A 17,889-nucleotide genomic window follows, 5' to 3' on the forward strand; every position below is an offset into this window, starting at 1 on the left:
TTTAAATTTAAATTTATTGTCGAATTTACCGTCGATTAAATTCGCCGGTAACGATTTATCAAAAAAAATTTGATGATAATAACCTTCGTAATTTTTTCAATTAAGTTTATATCTGTTGGTAATTAACAACGGACAAAAAAATCCACCAATAAATAATTACCGGCGAAATTTATACTGGTAAATTTGACGGTATCCAATGACTTTCTTTTAGTGATTGTTGCTTTATTAGAACTTTGATGTACGAACACAATTTTAGACACTTTGAAACTTCAGTCGCAAAATGCAGATATTTTCAAATTAATCATTCAGATAAATAAATAGTTAAAAAAATAATTAAGAGTTTGTTTGGAAAGCTACGAATTAAAATTTATTCAAGAATTAGGAATTTTTTTCTTGTTATGGAACAAAAAAAAATGACTTGAATTTTTTTAAAAATTTCAATTCTCATTTTTTTTTCTCATTTAAAAATGAGATAATACTCAATTTGATCCCTCAATTTATACGTTAGTCTTAATTTAGTTTTTAAAATTTTAATTGCCTCTATTTATTAGTCCCTAAAACTTTGCGAACGTAACTCATGTTAGCTTTTGGGATAATTTTCAATAATGCACAAACATTAACAAAACGCTGACGTGGACAGCCAAATGTCACATTAGACTCTATAAAATTACGTCGTTTTTGTTTTGGAACTCAAATCGCCAAAAAAAAATGGTAAATGGTATTTATAAGTGAAATTTTTTCCTGCTAAAGCAAGTAATCCGGCGTTGTTTTTGAGTAATTTGAACGGCAAAACCAAAATGACATCGTTTTACAAGTTTCATAGCATGTATTTGGTCATTCATGTCAACACTTCATTAATATTTTTGTGCCAAAATTTGTCCAAAAGACTAATGTGAGTTACGTTTATAAAATTTTGAGACTAAAAAAATAATTAAAATTTTAAAGAATAAACTAAAGTTTATGTACATGTTCAAAAACTAAATTGAGTATTAACTCTTTAAAAACTAAACCAAAAGAGATTTTATTTTAAAATTATTCCCGCACTAAATAAATTTAATACGTCAAATGTAAAAAATATTTCTATTTACAACTGATTATTCTAATTTTGTTCAACATTTATTTGATCCTCTTTCTTCTCCTTATTAAAAATAAAATTATCAAAAAAATCTTATATAAAAATTATTCTAAATTAAAAAATTAAATCTCAAATAAAAATAGATTATATTTTAAAAAAATAATTTTTTTTACACATTCAATTACTCTGCAACAATTTATAAATGATAAAAAAACCATTCAAATCGTAAGAATATAACTGAGTTATTATATAGAATAGAAATAGTGAAAAAGAAATCAAACGATCCTGTATTGAAAATTAAAAATATTATTTATACATTAAAATTCAATATTAAAATTAATTTTTATTTATATATAAATATTAATTTAATTTATTTTTAATATATTTAATATTTTAATATATATTCTATATTAATAATATATTTTAATAATTAATTTTAATATACCTCTAATATTATTAATTTTAAGAAAATAATAAAAATATATGAATAAAATATTACAAAATGATACATGAATACATGATCAAACGTCCTAACATTTCTAATGAAGACTAAATGATAATTAGGAGAATTTATGATTTTTTATGTTTGAAAATAACATAAAACAAAAAATTAAATAGTACTGAAAATAAATGAAGAAGAACAATTTAAAAAAGGAACACAGGTAAAATGGGTTAAAAAAATAAAATAGAATATGAAATAGTGATGGCTCTTCCGAACGAGAAAATAGAAAGAGAAGAATGATGAAACAAAAGAAAAAATTTAATTAAATGATGCTGAAAACTGGAAAGTTGAAAAAGAACAATGAAAAAAAACAAAGATGAAATGGCGTATAAGATAAAAAGAGAGTATAAAACACGAAACAGTGACAGAATCTTATGAAGAAAATAGAAAGGAAGAAATTACATTTGTCCAGCTGAGAAATACTAAAGATCAACATCAAATTCAATTTTGTGAAATTTGGATGGTAGCTGGCCAAGAAAATGGAGAGTAAATATCCGAAATTAATATAATTATATACGGTAATATTAAAAAAATAATAATAAATGAGCTCAAATCGTTTAAATTGATCATATTTAATATTTATTAATTCTAATAATAATTAATAAATATTAAATATCACAAATTTAAACTATTTTTTACTAATATTTTTTTATCAATTATTTTCGTATAAGACGAACATAATTGAATATTAAATAATGCTAACTTGATTGGTAGCTGAATAATTATTAACTACTAAATCGCATTTCTAATTATACAGTTAGACATTAAATCCTCAAATATTGTACATTTCATGTTTATCAAAAGAAAAAAAAAATATATCCCTTACGCTATTTAAAGTGAATAGTATGTAGAGAAAACGAAAAATTAAGTTGTTGTATTGAGTTTGTTCTTGGTTGCTTCAGCGGCATCAGCAGCCTCAACCTGCATCTTTGTAGCCTCAAGTTCAGCTGCACTTGCTTCCTTCTCATTTCTTGCTGTAATTACCTTTGACTGCGTTTCCACACACCACCCAAATATATAATCAATAAATAATCAATAAATAAAACTCATTATGATATTTTGAGTGAAGTCTTATAAATTTATGCATTAAATTAATATTTTAGGTGCATAGATGAACTTTTCAGTTTGATTATTTTGAGTGCTATATTAGATACTAATACTACTACTACTACAAATGAAAAAGGGTTTCGTTAATTAGATTAGGAATTACCTGACCCACGAAGAAGGCTTTTACATATCTAAAACTTTCTTCTACCGAAACTGCAAAATATAAGCAACCCCTCTTCATGCGAGAGAACAACGAGTTCTTATTCTTCTGATGATGATTTGAAGTCCTCGAGGTTGATGCAGAACCAACGTCTTCCATTGCTATTTGCTAATAATTGAACTAATTACCTTTATAAAGAACTCTTAAGCTCTTTTCAGTTCTCTAAGATGGGATATGTTGAAACTTGAAAGACAATAATGAAGTGTAACAGTGTTGCAAGAAGCTAGTGAGATAAAGTTGCAGATGGAGGCGGTTTCTTTAAAAGGAAGGGGTTGCGATTAGATTAACGCGTTTCTAGAATCTGATGGTTTCTCTCTTTTACGTGGCAACTATATGTGCCCCGTGACATCATTTTTTTCTTTTTCCTTAATATTCCAGTGAGCCAATTTAATTACTCACTTTTTAAAATGATGGATTAAGTGATTTATTTTTAAAACTGCGATGATCCCGTTCAAGTTTCAACTATGAAAATTAAATTCAGTTACCAAAATCAATCAATAATATAAAATTTAAAATATTATTTATGTATTAAAATTAATTATTATATATTTATATATAATTTAATTTATTTTTAATATATATTTTATATTTTAATATATATTTTATTTTTATAATTAATTTAATTAATTTTAATATATATTTAATATAATTAAATATATAATAAAATATATATTAAAATATAAAATATATATTAAAAAATAAATTAAATAATATATATTTAACACAAATATATAATAATTAATTTTAATATACATATAATATTTTTTTCAAATTTTTATCTTACAGATTAGTGTTCCCTAATATCATATAAAAAAATTTTGATGCAAACATTTTTTTCAAAATATTATAAGAATACAAAAATGATCATATATAATTATATATTTTGATTCGACTGCTACAAATCCGACATCATAATTCGGCAAGTCATGTTATAGTTCGGCGTCATACGTTACAGACAGGTTCAACAGACTATATCTTGAAATCAAAACGTCCGATCAGATATCATTGTCCATTAAAATTTAATCATTACTCTTCAATTCAGGAGATCAACGGAAATATAACCAATCTATTTTATTTCACCTATAAAGATATGATATTCTATCTTAAAAAGGACACGTTGAATTCAATATACTAACTTAGGCATTAGAGTGCCTTTTGCAGGTACACTCCCTCTTTGTTCATACTCTTCACAACGTAATATCTCTCTGGACGAAGAGCCCGACTCATCCCTGCTTATAGTTCGGCGTTAAAGGGAAAAGCTCGGCGTCAACTCCTCTAGCCGAGGTCACATCCAAGTTACTCTCACAAGAATAATTGGCGCCCACCGTGGGGCCGAAAATATAATTCTTTCATTTTCATCGGCCTCAACATTTGCACTTCCAACCATGGCTGAGCAACTCCTACCTACACCGTCCGAGCTCCTTCGGATGGTAACCGAGTTACAACAAGCCAACCAGCGCATGGCGGAAGAAATCAAAGAATGGCGAATCAGATTGCTAACTTAAATAATGCTCGGATTGAAAACAATGACGGACGTCAAGAGCGGACCGAAGAAGCTGAACATTAGTTTGATCCAACGCATGTCTCCGAAACTGCTCGGAATGAAGGAGCCCAACCCATGCACAACGAAGAAGCTCGACCAGAAAACGAAGATGGTGGCGAGCCCGACGACTCTCCTGGGCCATTCACAGCCGAGGTGATGAACTTCGTGCTGTCCAAAAGGTTCACCCTACCAACCACCTTAACCCCATACGACGGGTTAGGCGATCCAAAGAAATACATCAAAAAGTTCACATCCATAATGATAGTAAATGGTGCATCTGATAAAGTTTTATGTCATTATTTTCCATCTTATTTAGACGGTCTTGCACTTGATTGGTTTTGTTCTTTGCCTGCAGATTCTATTTCTCGTTTTCGAGACCTGTCAAAGCTGTTCGAGGAGCATTTTGCCGAATCAGCTATCTACCTGCATGATTCTAAGTACTTGAACACAATCAAACAAGGACAGCATGAAATCCTAAAAGATTATATGACGCGCTTCACAAAGGTGGCTATGAGTATACTAGATCTCCACCCTGAAGTGGAATTGCACGCCATCAAAAGCGGACTCCGACCAGAAAATTCCCAGGAAGCTATTGCTGTAGCGAAACCTAAAACTATGGCCGAGTTCCGTGAAAAGAAGAAAGGGCAGATTGACATTGAAGAACTCCTACAAGCTCGGAAAATAGAGAAACCCCAGTACAGAAAAGATGATAAAGCACAGGATAGCAAGAAAAATTTCAAGCCAACTCCCCGTTATGAATCATATACTCAGTTCAATACAAAGCGCGACGACATCATTAAGGAGATCCTCAATTCCAAATTAATCAAACCTCCGCGGAAGGCCGGCAACTATCCAGACTCAAGGAGTCCAGACAAATCGAAGTATTGTACTTTTCATCAGAAGCACAACCATACTACTGATGAGTGTGTCATCACCAAAGATCTTCTAGAGCGACTAGCTCGACAGGGCCACCTCGACAAATACATCGGAGGCCATATGAAATGACGCGCCACTGCTGACCACAACTCGGCAGGACAACATAGCCGAGAAAGAGAAAAGGCGAGCACAAGTCACCCCGAATAACCAAGAGGAGTCATTAACTATATTTCTGGAGTTTTTGTAGGTGGCGGGGCAACAAGCTCGGCAAGAAAACGTTCTTACCGAGCTATGTTATCAATAGAATCAAGTCCACACAATCCTCAACCGCCTTCACACTTTCCTCAAATGACATTTCAAGCTTCTGACTTCAATACAACTACAACAAATCTGGACGATCCTGTGGTAATCTCCATCCAACTTGGAGATCTCCTGGTCAAAAAGGTACTACTTGACCCGGAAGCAGTGCTGACGTTCTATTCTATTCCACTTTCCAGAAGATGAAACTAAGCAACAACATGCTCCAACCTTCCACGGGAGATCTGGTCAGCTTTTTAGGTGAAAGGGTCCTGGTATTGGGATCTGTGTGGTTACAAACCACACTCGGTGAGGCTCCATTATAAAAAAAACTTCGGATATTCAATATTTAGTTGTTGACTATTTCAGCCCTTATAATTTCATACTTGTCCAACCTTTTTTTAAATAAGTTCGGCGCAATTGTCTCTACAATTCATCTCTGTGTCAAGTTCCCTTTGCAGGATGATACCATCGCAACCATTCACAGTGATGCTCGTGAGGCCAGACAATGTTACAACAATAGTTTCAAGAACCCCAACCAAAGTGTCCAAGCACATGTACACAACATTAGCAATCAAGAACTCCCAGTCTTGGCCGACTTCGATCCAAGGGCGGATGCTCTCAAGTGACCAACCCCAATGGAAGACTTACAAAAAATCTTTTTTGCAGATAGCTCGAACAAATTCACATACGTCGGATCTACACTAAGCTCGGAAGAGAAAACCTCATTTCAAACATTTTTACAACAAAATGCTGATTTATTTGCTTGGACCCATGCAGATATGCCAGGCATTGACCCTTCTGTAATTTCTCATAAGATGGCATTAGACCTATCTGTCCGACCTATCGCACAGAAGAAGAGAAACCTCGGCCTCAAACGAAAGCAAGCCTTTTTGGAGGAAACCAAGAAGTTAATCAATGCTGGCTTCATATAAGAGATCAGATTCACAACATGGAATGGCAAATGTTATCATGGTAAAGAAACACAATGGTAAATGACGCATGTGTGTTGATTTCACCGATCTCAACAAAGCATGCCCAAAAGACTCTTATCCCTTGCCATCTATTGACTGTTTAGTCGACAATGCTTTAGGTTATGAAAAACTGAGCTTTATGGATGCATACTCTAGTTACAACCAGATCCTAATGCATCCATTTAATCAGAGTAAGACTACTTTTATTACTGAATATAGAAATTACTATTATAAAGTTATGCCATTTGGTCTTAAGAATGCAGGTGCGACATATCAATGCCTTATGAACAAGGTATTCACCTGACGAGTTGGTAGAAACATTGAAGTCTATGTAGACGATATGGTCGCCAAAACAAAGCTTGGCGATAATCACATTGATGATCTCGCAGAAATATTCCACCAAATCCGAAAATATAACATGCGGTTAAACCCCGAGAAGTGTGCCTTTGGTGTACAAAGTGGCAAGTTCCTCGGTGTCATGCTTACCAACCAAGGAACCACGGCGAATCCTGATAAATGCCGAGCTGTCTTGGAGATGACGAGCCCACAAACTATCAAAGAAGTCCAACAACTGACAAGGAGACTTGCCGTGCTCTCTAGATTCCTCCCTTGCCTAGCTTCTAAATCTTTCTATTTTTTCCAAACATTAAAAAATAAAAAAGCTTTTTATTGAACTGATGAATGTGAACAAGTTTTCACAACCATAAAAGAAACTATTTCAAAACCACCTGTTTTACAAATACCCCTTCAAAGGGAACCGCTTTATCTATATTTATCTATCACTAACTAGGCCATAAGCTCTGTTCTTATTGCAGAAAGACAAAAGCAGCAACTGCCAATCTATTTCATCAGCAAGACCCTACAAAATGCCGAACTGCGTTATCCGAAGATCGAGAAGCTGGCTTTAGCTCTGATATTTTTGGCACGAAGACTTCGGCCATATTTTCAAAGCCATGTAATATATGTTCGAACAGATCAACCCTTGCGGCAAGTGCTTCAAAAGCCAGAATTAGCGGGGAGACTAGTAAAATGTTCGATTCAGCTCTCCGAGTTTGATATTCGGTATCAGGGACGAGGGCCAATCAAATCTCAATATTTGGCAGACTTCATTGCCGAATTCACAATCCCAGACACAACCGAAGATTCAACCCAATGGTCTTTATACGTTGATGGTTCTTCTAATCCACAAGGGTGTGGAGCTGGAATCATACTTGAAGACGGAAATGATAATGCCATCGAGCAATCGCTACACTTTTCCTTCAAGGCAAGTAACAATCAGAGTGAGTACGAAGCTCTTATTGTCGGCCTCAAACTCGCCGCCGATCTAAACATTGCCGAACTCAAGGTGTATTGAGATTCCCTGCTCATGGTCTAGCCGGTAAACGATTTATACCAGGTAAAGGATCCTTTATTATCCAAATATCTTGCTATTGTTCAAATATTACTTTCAAAATTTTATAAATGTGACATTCAACACATACCACGGGAGAATAATAGCCGAGCTGATATTCTATCTAAGCTCGCCAGCACTCAAACAACCAACTCCTCCCTTTAACAATCTACGTTAATTAAACCCAGTATAGATTTAACAGAAGTTCTAAGTGTCACACAGGATGCAGATTGGAGAACACCAAACATAAACTATCTTTGGACAGGGATCTTGTCAGGCGAAGTCGAAAAAACTTGGCACTTTAGTTATGTATCCTGGAGCTATCTACAAGGTTTATATGTATTATGTCTTGTCCTGTTCGTGCTTACACGTTTAGTTATCGTGTGTGAATGCTTCACGTTTTGTATTTCTGCTTTACGCGACTTTGTACTTTATTCCTTCATCGGGCTTCTAGTGTCGTGGCACTTTGTTATTCCTTGCCTTACGGCTAGAGGTAAGGCTTAGGGTAACGGGGTGTTACAACATCCGACTTCCTTTTCCTCAGAATTACCTTTGTCCTCTTCGGCCGAGGCTGATTAACCTCCCCAGCAGCAGTAGCCTTCTCAGGCTTAGATGTCAACCCCTCTTTTTCCACATTTTTACTTTTAGTCCAAGCCCTAAGGGTCGCTGCAGATACCCTGGGATATTTTCCACCTAAAAGCAAACAAAATCAAACAGTTCACACAATACTTCGATGTCATTCACACCACAGTATTCAAAAACAACAAAATACAAACACCTCACCTAAATACTCTATAACTGCCTGCCTATTTTTCTCCATTGGAGTAAATCAAAAACCAAAATCAACTCTTTTCGATCAAAAACCTCCACCAAATACTCAATGATGCATTCATCCCTTGCACTAATAGTTTTTTGCCCCCAAATATTCTGAGGCTTCGAGCACCACCAAAGAGGAAACTTTTTTCCCAAATGCTCGTCCATATAAAACAAGAAATCTCCCTCTGCATTAGTAACCTTCACATATATCTTCTTAAAGTTTTTAAAGGACGACTTATAAAGTTTAAAAATAGCACACCTAGGCGAACTATTCAAGTTCACCCATCCACCTTTTCAAACACCCTTAGGTTGAAATAGAGAGAAAAACAACTGCACCGAGGGCGTCTCCTCCAAAAACTCCATCAAAATCTCAAAACTACGAAGAAACGCCCAGCCATTCGGATGGAGTTAGGACGGTGCACAGTTCAATTACTTAAGCACCTGACATTCAAAATCAGTAAATGGAAGTTTCACCCTCAACTCTTCTAATACACTACTGTACATGTAAAAATACTCAAACCCCTCCCCCTGTGAAACACACGGTCGCTGGAGGTACAGGAAAGCAACTCCAACCGACCCCAGAACCACCCCTCACGATCTTATTCTTGTCTATTTCCTTCACGGCACCTTCATCTAGGAACAGGGATGGACGTTTCCTCACGTCTTCATTCACCCAATCATATGATCAATCTATCCTCTCTCTTTTATCTCTCTTAAACCCCATTAGCAAATAACAGAAGCAGAACGAGAAGAATAGAAACTCAAAGACGTATAAATTAGAAGGAGAAAAGCTACCACGTACCTCTTTTACTCATTCTTTTCTCCGGAACCTTCACAAGAAATTTTTATCTCAAATGACACAAAAAATTTAGAAGCAACACTATTGGTATTCCAATGCAGTTACCCAAGAGTTACACCACCGATTAAGCTCTACTACACCCACTAATCAGTCACATCAATGGTTTAGGGAAGCATTGGAAATGACAATCCCCTTAATGCCATCATTACTTCTCTCTCTCTTCATTAAAAACTATTACTTTTACTATTTAATTAATATTAATAAATGTTTTTAATAAAGCATTTTGAATTGGGGCTCCAGGTCTAACCCAGTTGCCGAGTTATGCACCTACTCAATGGCCAACTTATGCTTCATTCAAAGCTCAACCTGCTTCATCAAAACACTTCCCCATGCTAAGCTTGGGGGCTGTGATCCGACAATTACAAATCTGACATCATAATTCGGCATTACAAATCATAACTCGGCAAGTTATGTTATAGTTCGGCGTCATACGTTACAACCAGGCTCAACAGACTATGTCCTGAAATCAAAACGTCCGGTCAGACATCATCGCCTATTAAAACCTAATCATTGCTCTTTAATTCAGGGGATCAACGGAAATGTAACCGATCTATTTTACTCCACCTATAAAGGTATGATATTCTATCTTAAAAAGGACACGTTGAATTCAATATACTAACTTAAGCATCGGAGTGCCTTTTGCAGGTATACTCCCCTTTTATTCACACTCTCCACAACGTGATATCTCTCTAGACAAAAAGCTCGGCTCATCCCAGCTTATAGTATGGCGTTAAAGGCAAAAGCTCGACGTCGACTCCTTTAGTCGAGGTCAATCCAGGTGACTCTCACAAGAACATATTTATGAGTTATTTTACATATTTTTAATATATTTGATAAGTAACTTTTTGCTAACTGATTGGTAATTATAATTTATGGACGCATGAAATAGTTGATACTTTTTAGTTGTATTCAATTGGGTAAAAGCGAATTGCGCCGAGTTGAATTTAGTTAAACGAGCCTAACTTATGTTGTAAATAAAACCGTTAAAAGTGTAAAAAAAGTAATTTGGATCGTGTTTGAAAACTTTTTTAAAAATAAAAAAGAACTATTAACACTTATCAAAAGTCTTAAGACTTGTGAGTAATCATTACTAGAAAAATCACTTTAGCGATTATTTATTTTATTTAGTGACAATAAAAATAACCGCTAATATATTATGGCAATTAGACATTAATTGTCTTATATTTTGTTGTTAAAAGATTTTAGCGATAATTATATAATTATCAGTAAAGAACTTTTTAGTAGTTGCAAAAAGTATATAGTTACCATTGCCAATGAGTAATAGCTCAAATGACATAGTCTCCCCATACTCAATTCAGAGGTTGCGGGTTCGAGTCTCCTATCTTTGGTAAAAAACAAAAAAGTATATAGTTACCACTATAACATATAATAATGACAAATATATAATTGTCGTAAAAACATAAGTTAAATAAAATATATAATAACTATTATGTTATTATCACTAAAAAATTGACACTAAGAACATCTCCATCTCCAATGCTTGATTTCAAAATATTTGCAGGATCATATATTATAAAACTTAATTTGAAATTCAATGTGAGATTTTTTACTCTAATACTTTATTTTATTTTAATTTAAACTTAAATTATTTTTTAATTATTTTAAAATTAGGAAAAATTTAGGATTTTGTGAAGGTGAGGATTGAGAATTTTGTGTATTAAAATTGAAAAAATTAAAATTTTGTAAATAATTGAAAAAAAAACTTACGTTAAATTGATTTGATGATTCTACTAAATTGATAAAAAGATAATAAAAATATAGAATAATAAAATATAAGAGTACAATTATTTAAGTACATTAATTTACTTGAGTATATTTGGATTGAATGTTTGTTGCAACAAACAACATTAAAATATTTATTTAATGGGTTTAATGAATTATGCAAACGACAATATATCATTGATCTTTCTTTAAAATAATACAGTATCTTTTTATTGAATATTAGTATTATTTTAAAGATAATATTTAATATAAATTTTAATTTTAAATAATTTTAATTATTATAAAATCAAGAGTGATACTTAAAATTGATCCATTAGAATTACTCTAAAAGTTTTTTTTTTTTGTATTAAATGAGATGATTGAACTAAGTATTCCACTATTAATTTGTATTTTTCTTAAATTTACAAGGTTAAATTATCACTGATGGAGTGATTGCAATTTTCAATTGACACAATAAGGAGGATGGTGGCATTTATGTTGGAGTATTTGAAATATATTGGGATGTAGTTCACAGTATGATGAGTGTTACATCTATTTTAAATTCTCCATATAAAATGGTTTTTATTGAATTTATATATGAATAAAGAATATGTGTTTGAAGTTGAAAAAATTTCTCAAATTGTACAATGATTTGGTTAACGAGTATAGAATAAGATTGGTACAAGTGAAAATAATGAGAATAATTTTTCTACACAATCTAATTTATAACGTGGGGTAATAGATTTGAGGTTTAATTTTTTATTAATTTTTATGATTTTATTAAATTTGTAATTAAAATTTTACATTATTTTTAATTTTATAATTAATTTTTTTGTATTAAAAATATTAAAATTGACAAAATATTTTTTTTAAAAAAATTTGTGATTAAAAATATAATTAAACTTTAAGTGTGAGTACCTTTAATTTATAAAAAAAAATATTTTTTAATTCTAATATTTTTTGTATTGATAAAAATTTAATTATAAAATAAAAAATTATGAATAAATTCAATTGAAAATATATATATAAAAGTATAATTATAAATTTAATAAAATTATAGAAATTAATGTAATAATTAAACCTATATTTGAGAAATTTGATATGCTGATGATGGACATGAATAAAACTAAAACTTTAATGGGTAGAACTGATGAGCTAGATAATTATTTAAAAAAAAAAAACTCTTTTATTTGTTAAGGAATACTCCTAATTTTGATATTCTACTTTAGAAAAAACTAAATGAATACAAATACCCAACTTTTCAAGCAACTGCAGTGGATTTCTTAGTCATTTCAATTTCTACCATTGTTTCTTAGTTTCCTTTAGCATAGGCGGCGGTAGGTTGGTGATAGCTCCTCAGGGAAATATTTTGCATCTAAAAACTATTGAAATTTTAATATGCTCTCAAAATTAATTATTGGCGGATGAATATAAAGGTAATATAACCTAATTTTTACTTCTACTTATATTTATAAATTTGTTTGTTATTTGTCATATTTTGTATTGTTTGTAGCTGGAAACATATTTGGGATAAATAATGATGCTAAACTTAGTGAAAATTTTAGGGTATATTTAATTTGTATTTTCATTTTTTATTTTTATTTTTTGTTTTTATTTTTAGTGTTTTTTCATTTTTTAAATTTTATGAAAAAAAAAGTGAAAACAGTAAGTGAAAATATAAAATAAAATTTTATTGTTTTTACTATTTTTATTTTTTTTTACAAAATTTAAAAAATAAAAAACACTGAAAATAAAAACAGAAAATAAAAACATAAACTAAATGCACCATAATCTCTTAGATGTTAAAGATTCACCACTTTTTTATTTGGTATAATTTTAAAATATTTTTTTAGCTTTTTAGATGCATTAATTTTTTACATGTTAATATATGTATTTTAATAATTGCAAATGCAGTTAAAGGTGTTTAAGAAAAATGATTTTTTTTTTTGTTGTTTAAGGATAGTTATTGTTCTAATCGCAAGGCTCACAAATAAATGTTCTGATAAAGATTAATGGAGCAAATAAATTTTTATGTTTTGTGATCATTTAAATTTCCTTTAGTAAGGTTATTTTGATGTTTTGTAAATAAATTTCTTTTAATAAGGTTATTGATGCAATTCCAAATCCAAATCAACAAGACCTAGCTGAAGAGAAATCAATTTTGAAAATATTGAAGAGGACAACCCAATAAAAAATTTGCAGAAAGAAAAAGAAGAGAGTCATAGGCTAGAGATGTTAGGTCCTAGAATAAAAAAACGCCCAGTTTAGTACGATGCCTATGAGAATGATTGATATATAGTAAAAATAGCATCAGTAGTGGAGGTAGAGAATTATCATTTGGCCATTAGAGAGTTGGACCCTTGGAGTATCACCCTCACTCGAAGCAGGAAAACGTTCTGTGCTTGCATTCCTTTTCATTCATATTATTCAATAGTAACACAATATTAATTCAATATACTTCCTTTCCTCATTATACAAATTCCTTAAAAATCCTATTACAAATTTTTTAATCTATCATTGGTGCTCTCGTTGAGAGATGGTGGATACCAATGAACTCCGAAGATCTCAAACGGAAATTGCAGCCTTACAGCGGGGTCAGATTGAGATTAACAGCAAGGTTTTTGATACTAATGACTGCTTGCACTCCATGAAAGAATCCCTGAAAAAAATAAATGAATTTTAGTTGATTCCAAGAAGAAAAAGAAGATTATTAGAAAAGAGGATTCTCATTCTGACGTTGAGAACAACAACAAGCAGCATCATCATCATTTTAATCACTTTCACTCAGAAAATAGAGGTATGCGTGTCGAACTACCTATTTTTTATGGTGAAAGGGTTGAAGAGTGGGTTTTCAAGGTGCAAGAATATTTTGAATGGTTTAGTGTGCCTGAGGAGATGAGAATCAAAATGCTTTCTTTCCATTTAACTGGTCCTGCCTATTCCTGGTATCATTGGTTAGTGAAAAATGATATTCGACATACTTGTGACTTGTAACACCCTACTACACAGAGTCTTATGCTTAAGCCATAAAGTTGAAGTGGTAAGGTATTACGATCTCTAAATTAATAATAATAATAATAATAATAATAATAATAATAATAATAATAATAATAATAATAATAATAGTTGAAAGGAATTTTATCTAGAAGTCTGTAAAGAAAAGTTAACCAAAGTGTTAAACAGAAAATCGCATCACTCACGTAAGCGATAAGTATGAGAGAAGAATTCCAAAGATACATATAGCAAGGCTTCTGACTCGACTTGCGAAGCTAAAACCGGCCAAAGCAAATATATACATATACATATACATATATATAACTCGAAAGAGTAATCCCAAATATATGACCAAACACCTGTTTCTCCAAGTCAACCTCTAGGAGGGACAAAATAAAAAATACAAGGGTGGAGAATCTATACACACATATATACAAAGCATAAAACAAAACACAGTAATCCCAGGATAACCAACTTCGCTTGCAGAGGGAACTCTAGACGCTCACCGAGGTACATCTTGACCTGCATCTGAAAAATAACAATATCGTATGGGATGAGAACCGGGAGTTCTCAGTATGGTTAAGGTGCCCACATATATAATAAATAAGGTGTCGAGAAAGCCAGAGGCAATCTTAGAACGCCAACACTCAGATTATAATTCTTAAGGAACTAAAACAGAAACCATAAGTAAGGGTAGATATCTAAGGTTCTTAAGGTTCTAACTCAATCCTAACTTAATCTCTCAAATTACAATCCACTCACTGTCTCATTCAACTCTAACCCCTTACCACTGACCCAACCAATCATGTCCTATGGCCCAAATCAAATCAGCTCGGCCTCCGGCCCAAATAAACTCAACCTGGCCTCTGGCCCATTTCAAATCAAATCAACATTATCACCCGTCCACCACCAAGGTACTCAAAACAGAAAGACAATCACAAACACAAGTAAATACAAGGCAAACACATTTAAATAACAGTTATAGCAAGTATCATAGTTATCAGTTAAACAGAATTTATCAGATAGGCAAACCAAAACATTTATGCACACCCAAACAAAGCAAACAAATGCAACATGATGCATGCCTGTCCTACTTAAACTGCTAGAACCCGACACATCCGGCAGCTAACCTGGACATTTGTCTCTAGGTTGCGCATCTCCAGGAGGATCATAAATGAAGGAGAATGCCTTTCCACATCGAAGGAGTGTGCCTTTCCACCTTGCAACTAGAGAAGAATATGGGGAAAACAATACGAAGGAGAGTTTCTTTCTACTTTTTCCACACCCTCATCACGACAAGAGAGGGAACTTCTTTCCTCAACTTTCCATCCGAACACATTTTCAAGTTAACACACAAGCGGAATCGCACCCAAACCTTGCCATCTCGATCATTTCGGCCACACACAAGTCTCGACGATTCTGGCCACACACAGTCATCCTCAATCTCATCATTAACATAAACATACATTCCAACCTATTCTATGGTCACCTAACCTATGTTTTTACGAGACATTACATGTTAAATACGAGAAACCAAAACCATACCTTAGTCGATTTCTCGCTAATGCACGGAATACCACAAATTATCGTCGTTCCGCAAATACCCAAAGCTCCAAACCTCTTTCAAATAGAAATTCAGCAACAATTGTCTGACCTCAAGCTTCTAACACCATCAATTAACCACCGATTCTATCGATTTACCTCCATAACATATAATTTAATCTAATATCACATATACCTCACTAAATCAACACCAAGGCTCAACAAATTTTGAAACTAAGATGAGAATATCTGGGATAGAAAGCTCAATTTTCTTACCAAATTATCTTGTGGGTTTTGTAGAGGGTTCTGAGACAAATGCATGGTCACTGACGGCTCATCAATCAGAGCTCCGGATTAAAAGTTAGAAGGATTTGAAAATTGGAGAGGAAATGGGGGTTTAGGTCTTGGCTTCCACCCTTTCTCTTCTTCCCACGGTGGAATGAATGAATGAATTGGAAAGAGAGAACTGAGGCTTGCTTATATACATAGAGATTGAATGTGGGCTTGGGCCCACTTGGCCCGGTTCAATCGGTTCGGTCAAATTTTGGGCCAAATTCTTTAAAATTAGTGTCAAAATTTTTGTTTTAATAAGCTCTACCCCACTAAATTATAAAATTTTATTTCCTAATTTCTTAAATTAATAATTAGTTTATTAGCTAATTATTTACTAATTTTTGAGTTTTACATGAATCATTCTTGGATGCATTATTAATACGTTTTGGACAGAATTATTTCTGTGACCCAAAAGCAGCTCTTAAGGAGCTGAAACAAACTGTGGTGGCAGAATATCACACCCAATTTGAGGAATTATCAACTCAAGTGACTGGCTTGAGTGAGGAATGGTTGGTATCCTTGTTTATTGTTGGCTTGTAGGAGTATCTCAAATACGAGTTGATGATAGCTAAGCCTTAAGATTATGATACCGCAGTAGCCTTAGCCAAATTGCATGAACAAAAGCATGCTATGAACGCTACACACTCAGCTAAAAGCTAAAACCATACACAACCCCTAACAATTGAAACACCAACACATACTTTAGCACCCCAACTCCACCATCTAACCGAATTCCAACAACAAAACACACACCCAATCCTATAACAACCCTTGCAGCGTCAAGCTTAACCACAACCTAAACACAACCCAAACACCCCTTACAAATACTTATCAGCAGAGGAGGTTAAACTAAAGAGATCTAAAGGATTATGACATTATTGTGAGGATAAATGGTCACCCTTCATCGCTGCAAAACCTCACTACATCTGTTAATTGGAGAGGATGCAATGCAGGAACTGTTGAGGGAACCACCAGCAGAGGAGGTAATTACTAAAGGACCAGAACAACCGGTAATTATTGAACCGGTGCAACCTGAGATTAGCTTCAACGCTACAGTGGGGTAGTACCAACCCACTACTTTTAGGTTGAAAGGAACATATAATGGCCAGCCCCTGATGGTATTGATTGATGGGAGTAGTACCCGTAATTTTGTTAAAACCAGTGTGACTCAGAGACTTGCAATTTTTATGCGTGATGTGACTCCTTTACAAGTACTAGTGGAAAATGGAGATAGTATTGGCTATCATGCACAGTGTGAGAAAATTGCCTTGATTCTCCAAGGCTACAAAAGTTTAACATCAGCATGTATGTGTTGGACTTGCAAGGTGCAGATTTGGTTCTAGGTGTCCAATGGCTTATGGGTCTTGGTTATGTCACTACTCATTATGGTTTGTTGACTATGGAGTTTGTAGTGCATGATTTGAAGGTGAAGTTACAGGGGAAAAGGCTATTGCAACTAAAAGGGCTTAGTAACAAAATGCTGCAGACATTGCTGACGAATGAGGTCATTATTATATTCTATCACCTGAGAATGATTGAGGGGGAGACCAACAGCCCAACAGTGCCTGCAGATATTCAACAGCTTTTAGAAGAATTTCAACAAATTTTTGAGGAACCTACACAACTCCCTCCCACTAAGGAGATTGACCATAAAATTGAGCTCATACCGGGTGCCCAACCAGTTAAGGTGCATCCCTAC

The 17,889-nt window shown here is 33.3% G+C and overlaps 2 protein-coding genes across 2 annotated transcripts; one reads left to right on the plus strand and one right to left on the minus strand.

Annotated features, from left to right (window-relative positions):
- Nucleotides 1-2,284: 2,284 nt before the first annotated feature.
- Nucleotides 2,285-3,118, minus strand: LOC112767098 (uncharacterized). The gene is made up of 2 exons (XM_025812976.2): nt 2,788-3,118; nt 2,285-2,567 (listed from the first exon to the last, which is right to left on the minus strand). Exons 1-2 carry the CDS (start codon nt 2,941-2,943, stop codon nt 2,442-2,444), a joined length of 282 nt encoding a protein of 93 aa, XP_025668761.1. The 5' UTR covers nt 2,944-3,118; the 3' UTR covers nt 2,285-2,441.
- A 1,344-nt stretch (nt 3,119-4,462) lies between these two features.
- On the plus strand, nt 4,463-5,392 carry LOC112763178 (uncharacterized). Its single transcript, XM_025808914.1, has one exon. It carries the CDS (start codon nt 4,463-4,465, stop codon nt 5,390-5,392), a length of 930 nt encoding a protein of 309 aa, XP_025664699.1.
- The last annotated feature ends 12,497 nt before the right edge of the window (nt 5,393-17,889 follow it).

This window comes from Arachis hypogaea, chromosome 17 (genome assembly GCF_003086295.3).
Source record: "Arachis hypogaea cultivar Tifrunner chromosome 17, arahy.Tifrunner.gnm2.J5K5, whole genome shotgun sequence".
Lineage (NCBI taxonomy): Eukaryota > Viridiplantae > Streptophyta > Magnoliopsida > Fabales > Fabaceae > Arachis > Arachis hypogaea.

Coding starts and splice junctions, on each gene's coding strand:
- LOC112767098 (XM_025812976.2), bottom strand. CDS start 2,943: ATGGAAGACGTTGGTTCTGCATCAACCTCGAGGACTTCAAATCATCAT. Junction 2,568..2,787: donor AAGCCTTCTTCGTGGGTCAG/GTAATTCCTAAT, acceptor GTGGAAACGCAG/TCAAAGGTAATTACAGCAAG.
- LOC112763178 (XM_025808914.1), top strand. CDS start 4,463: ATGCACAACGAAGAAGCTCGACCAGAAAACGAAGATGGTGGCGAGCCC.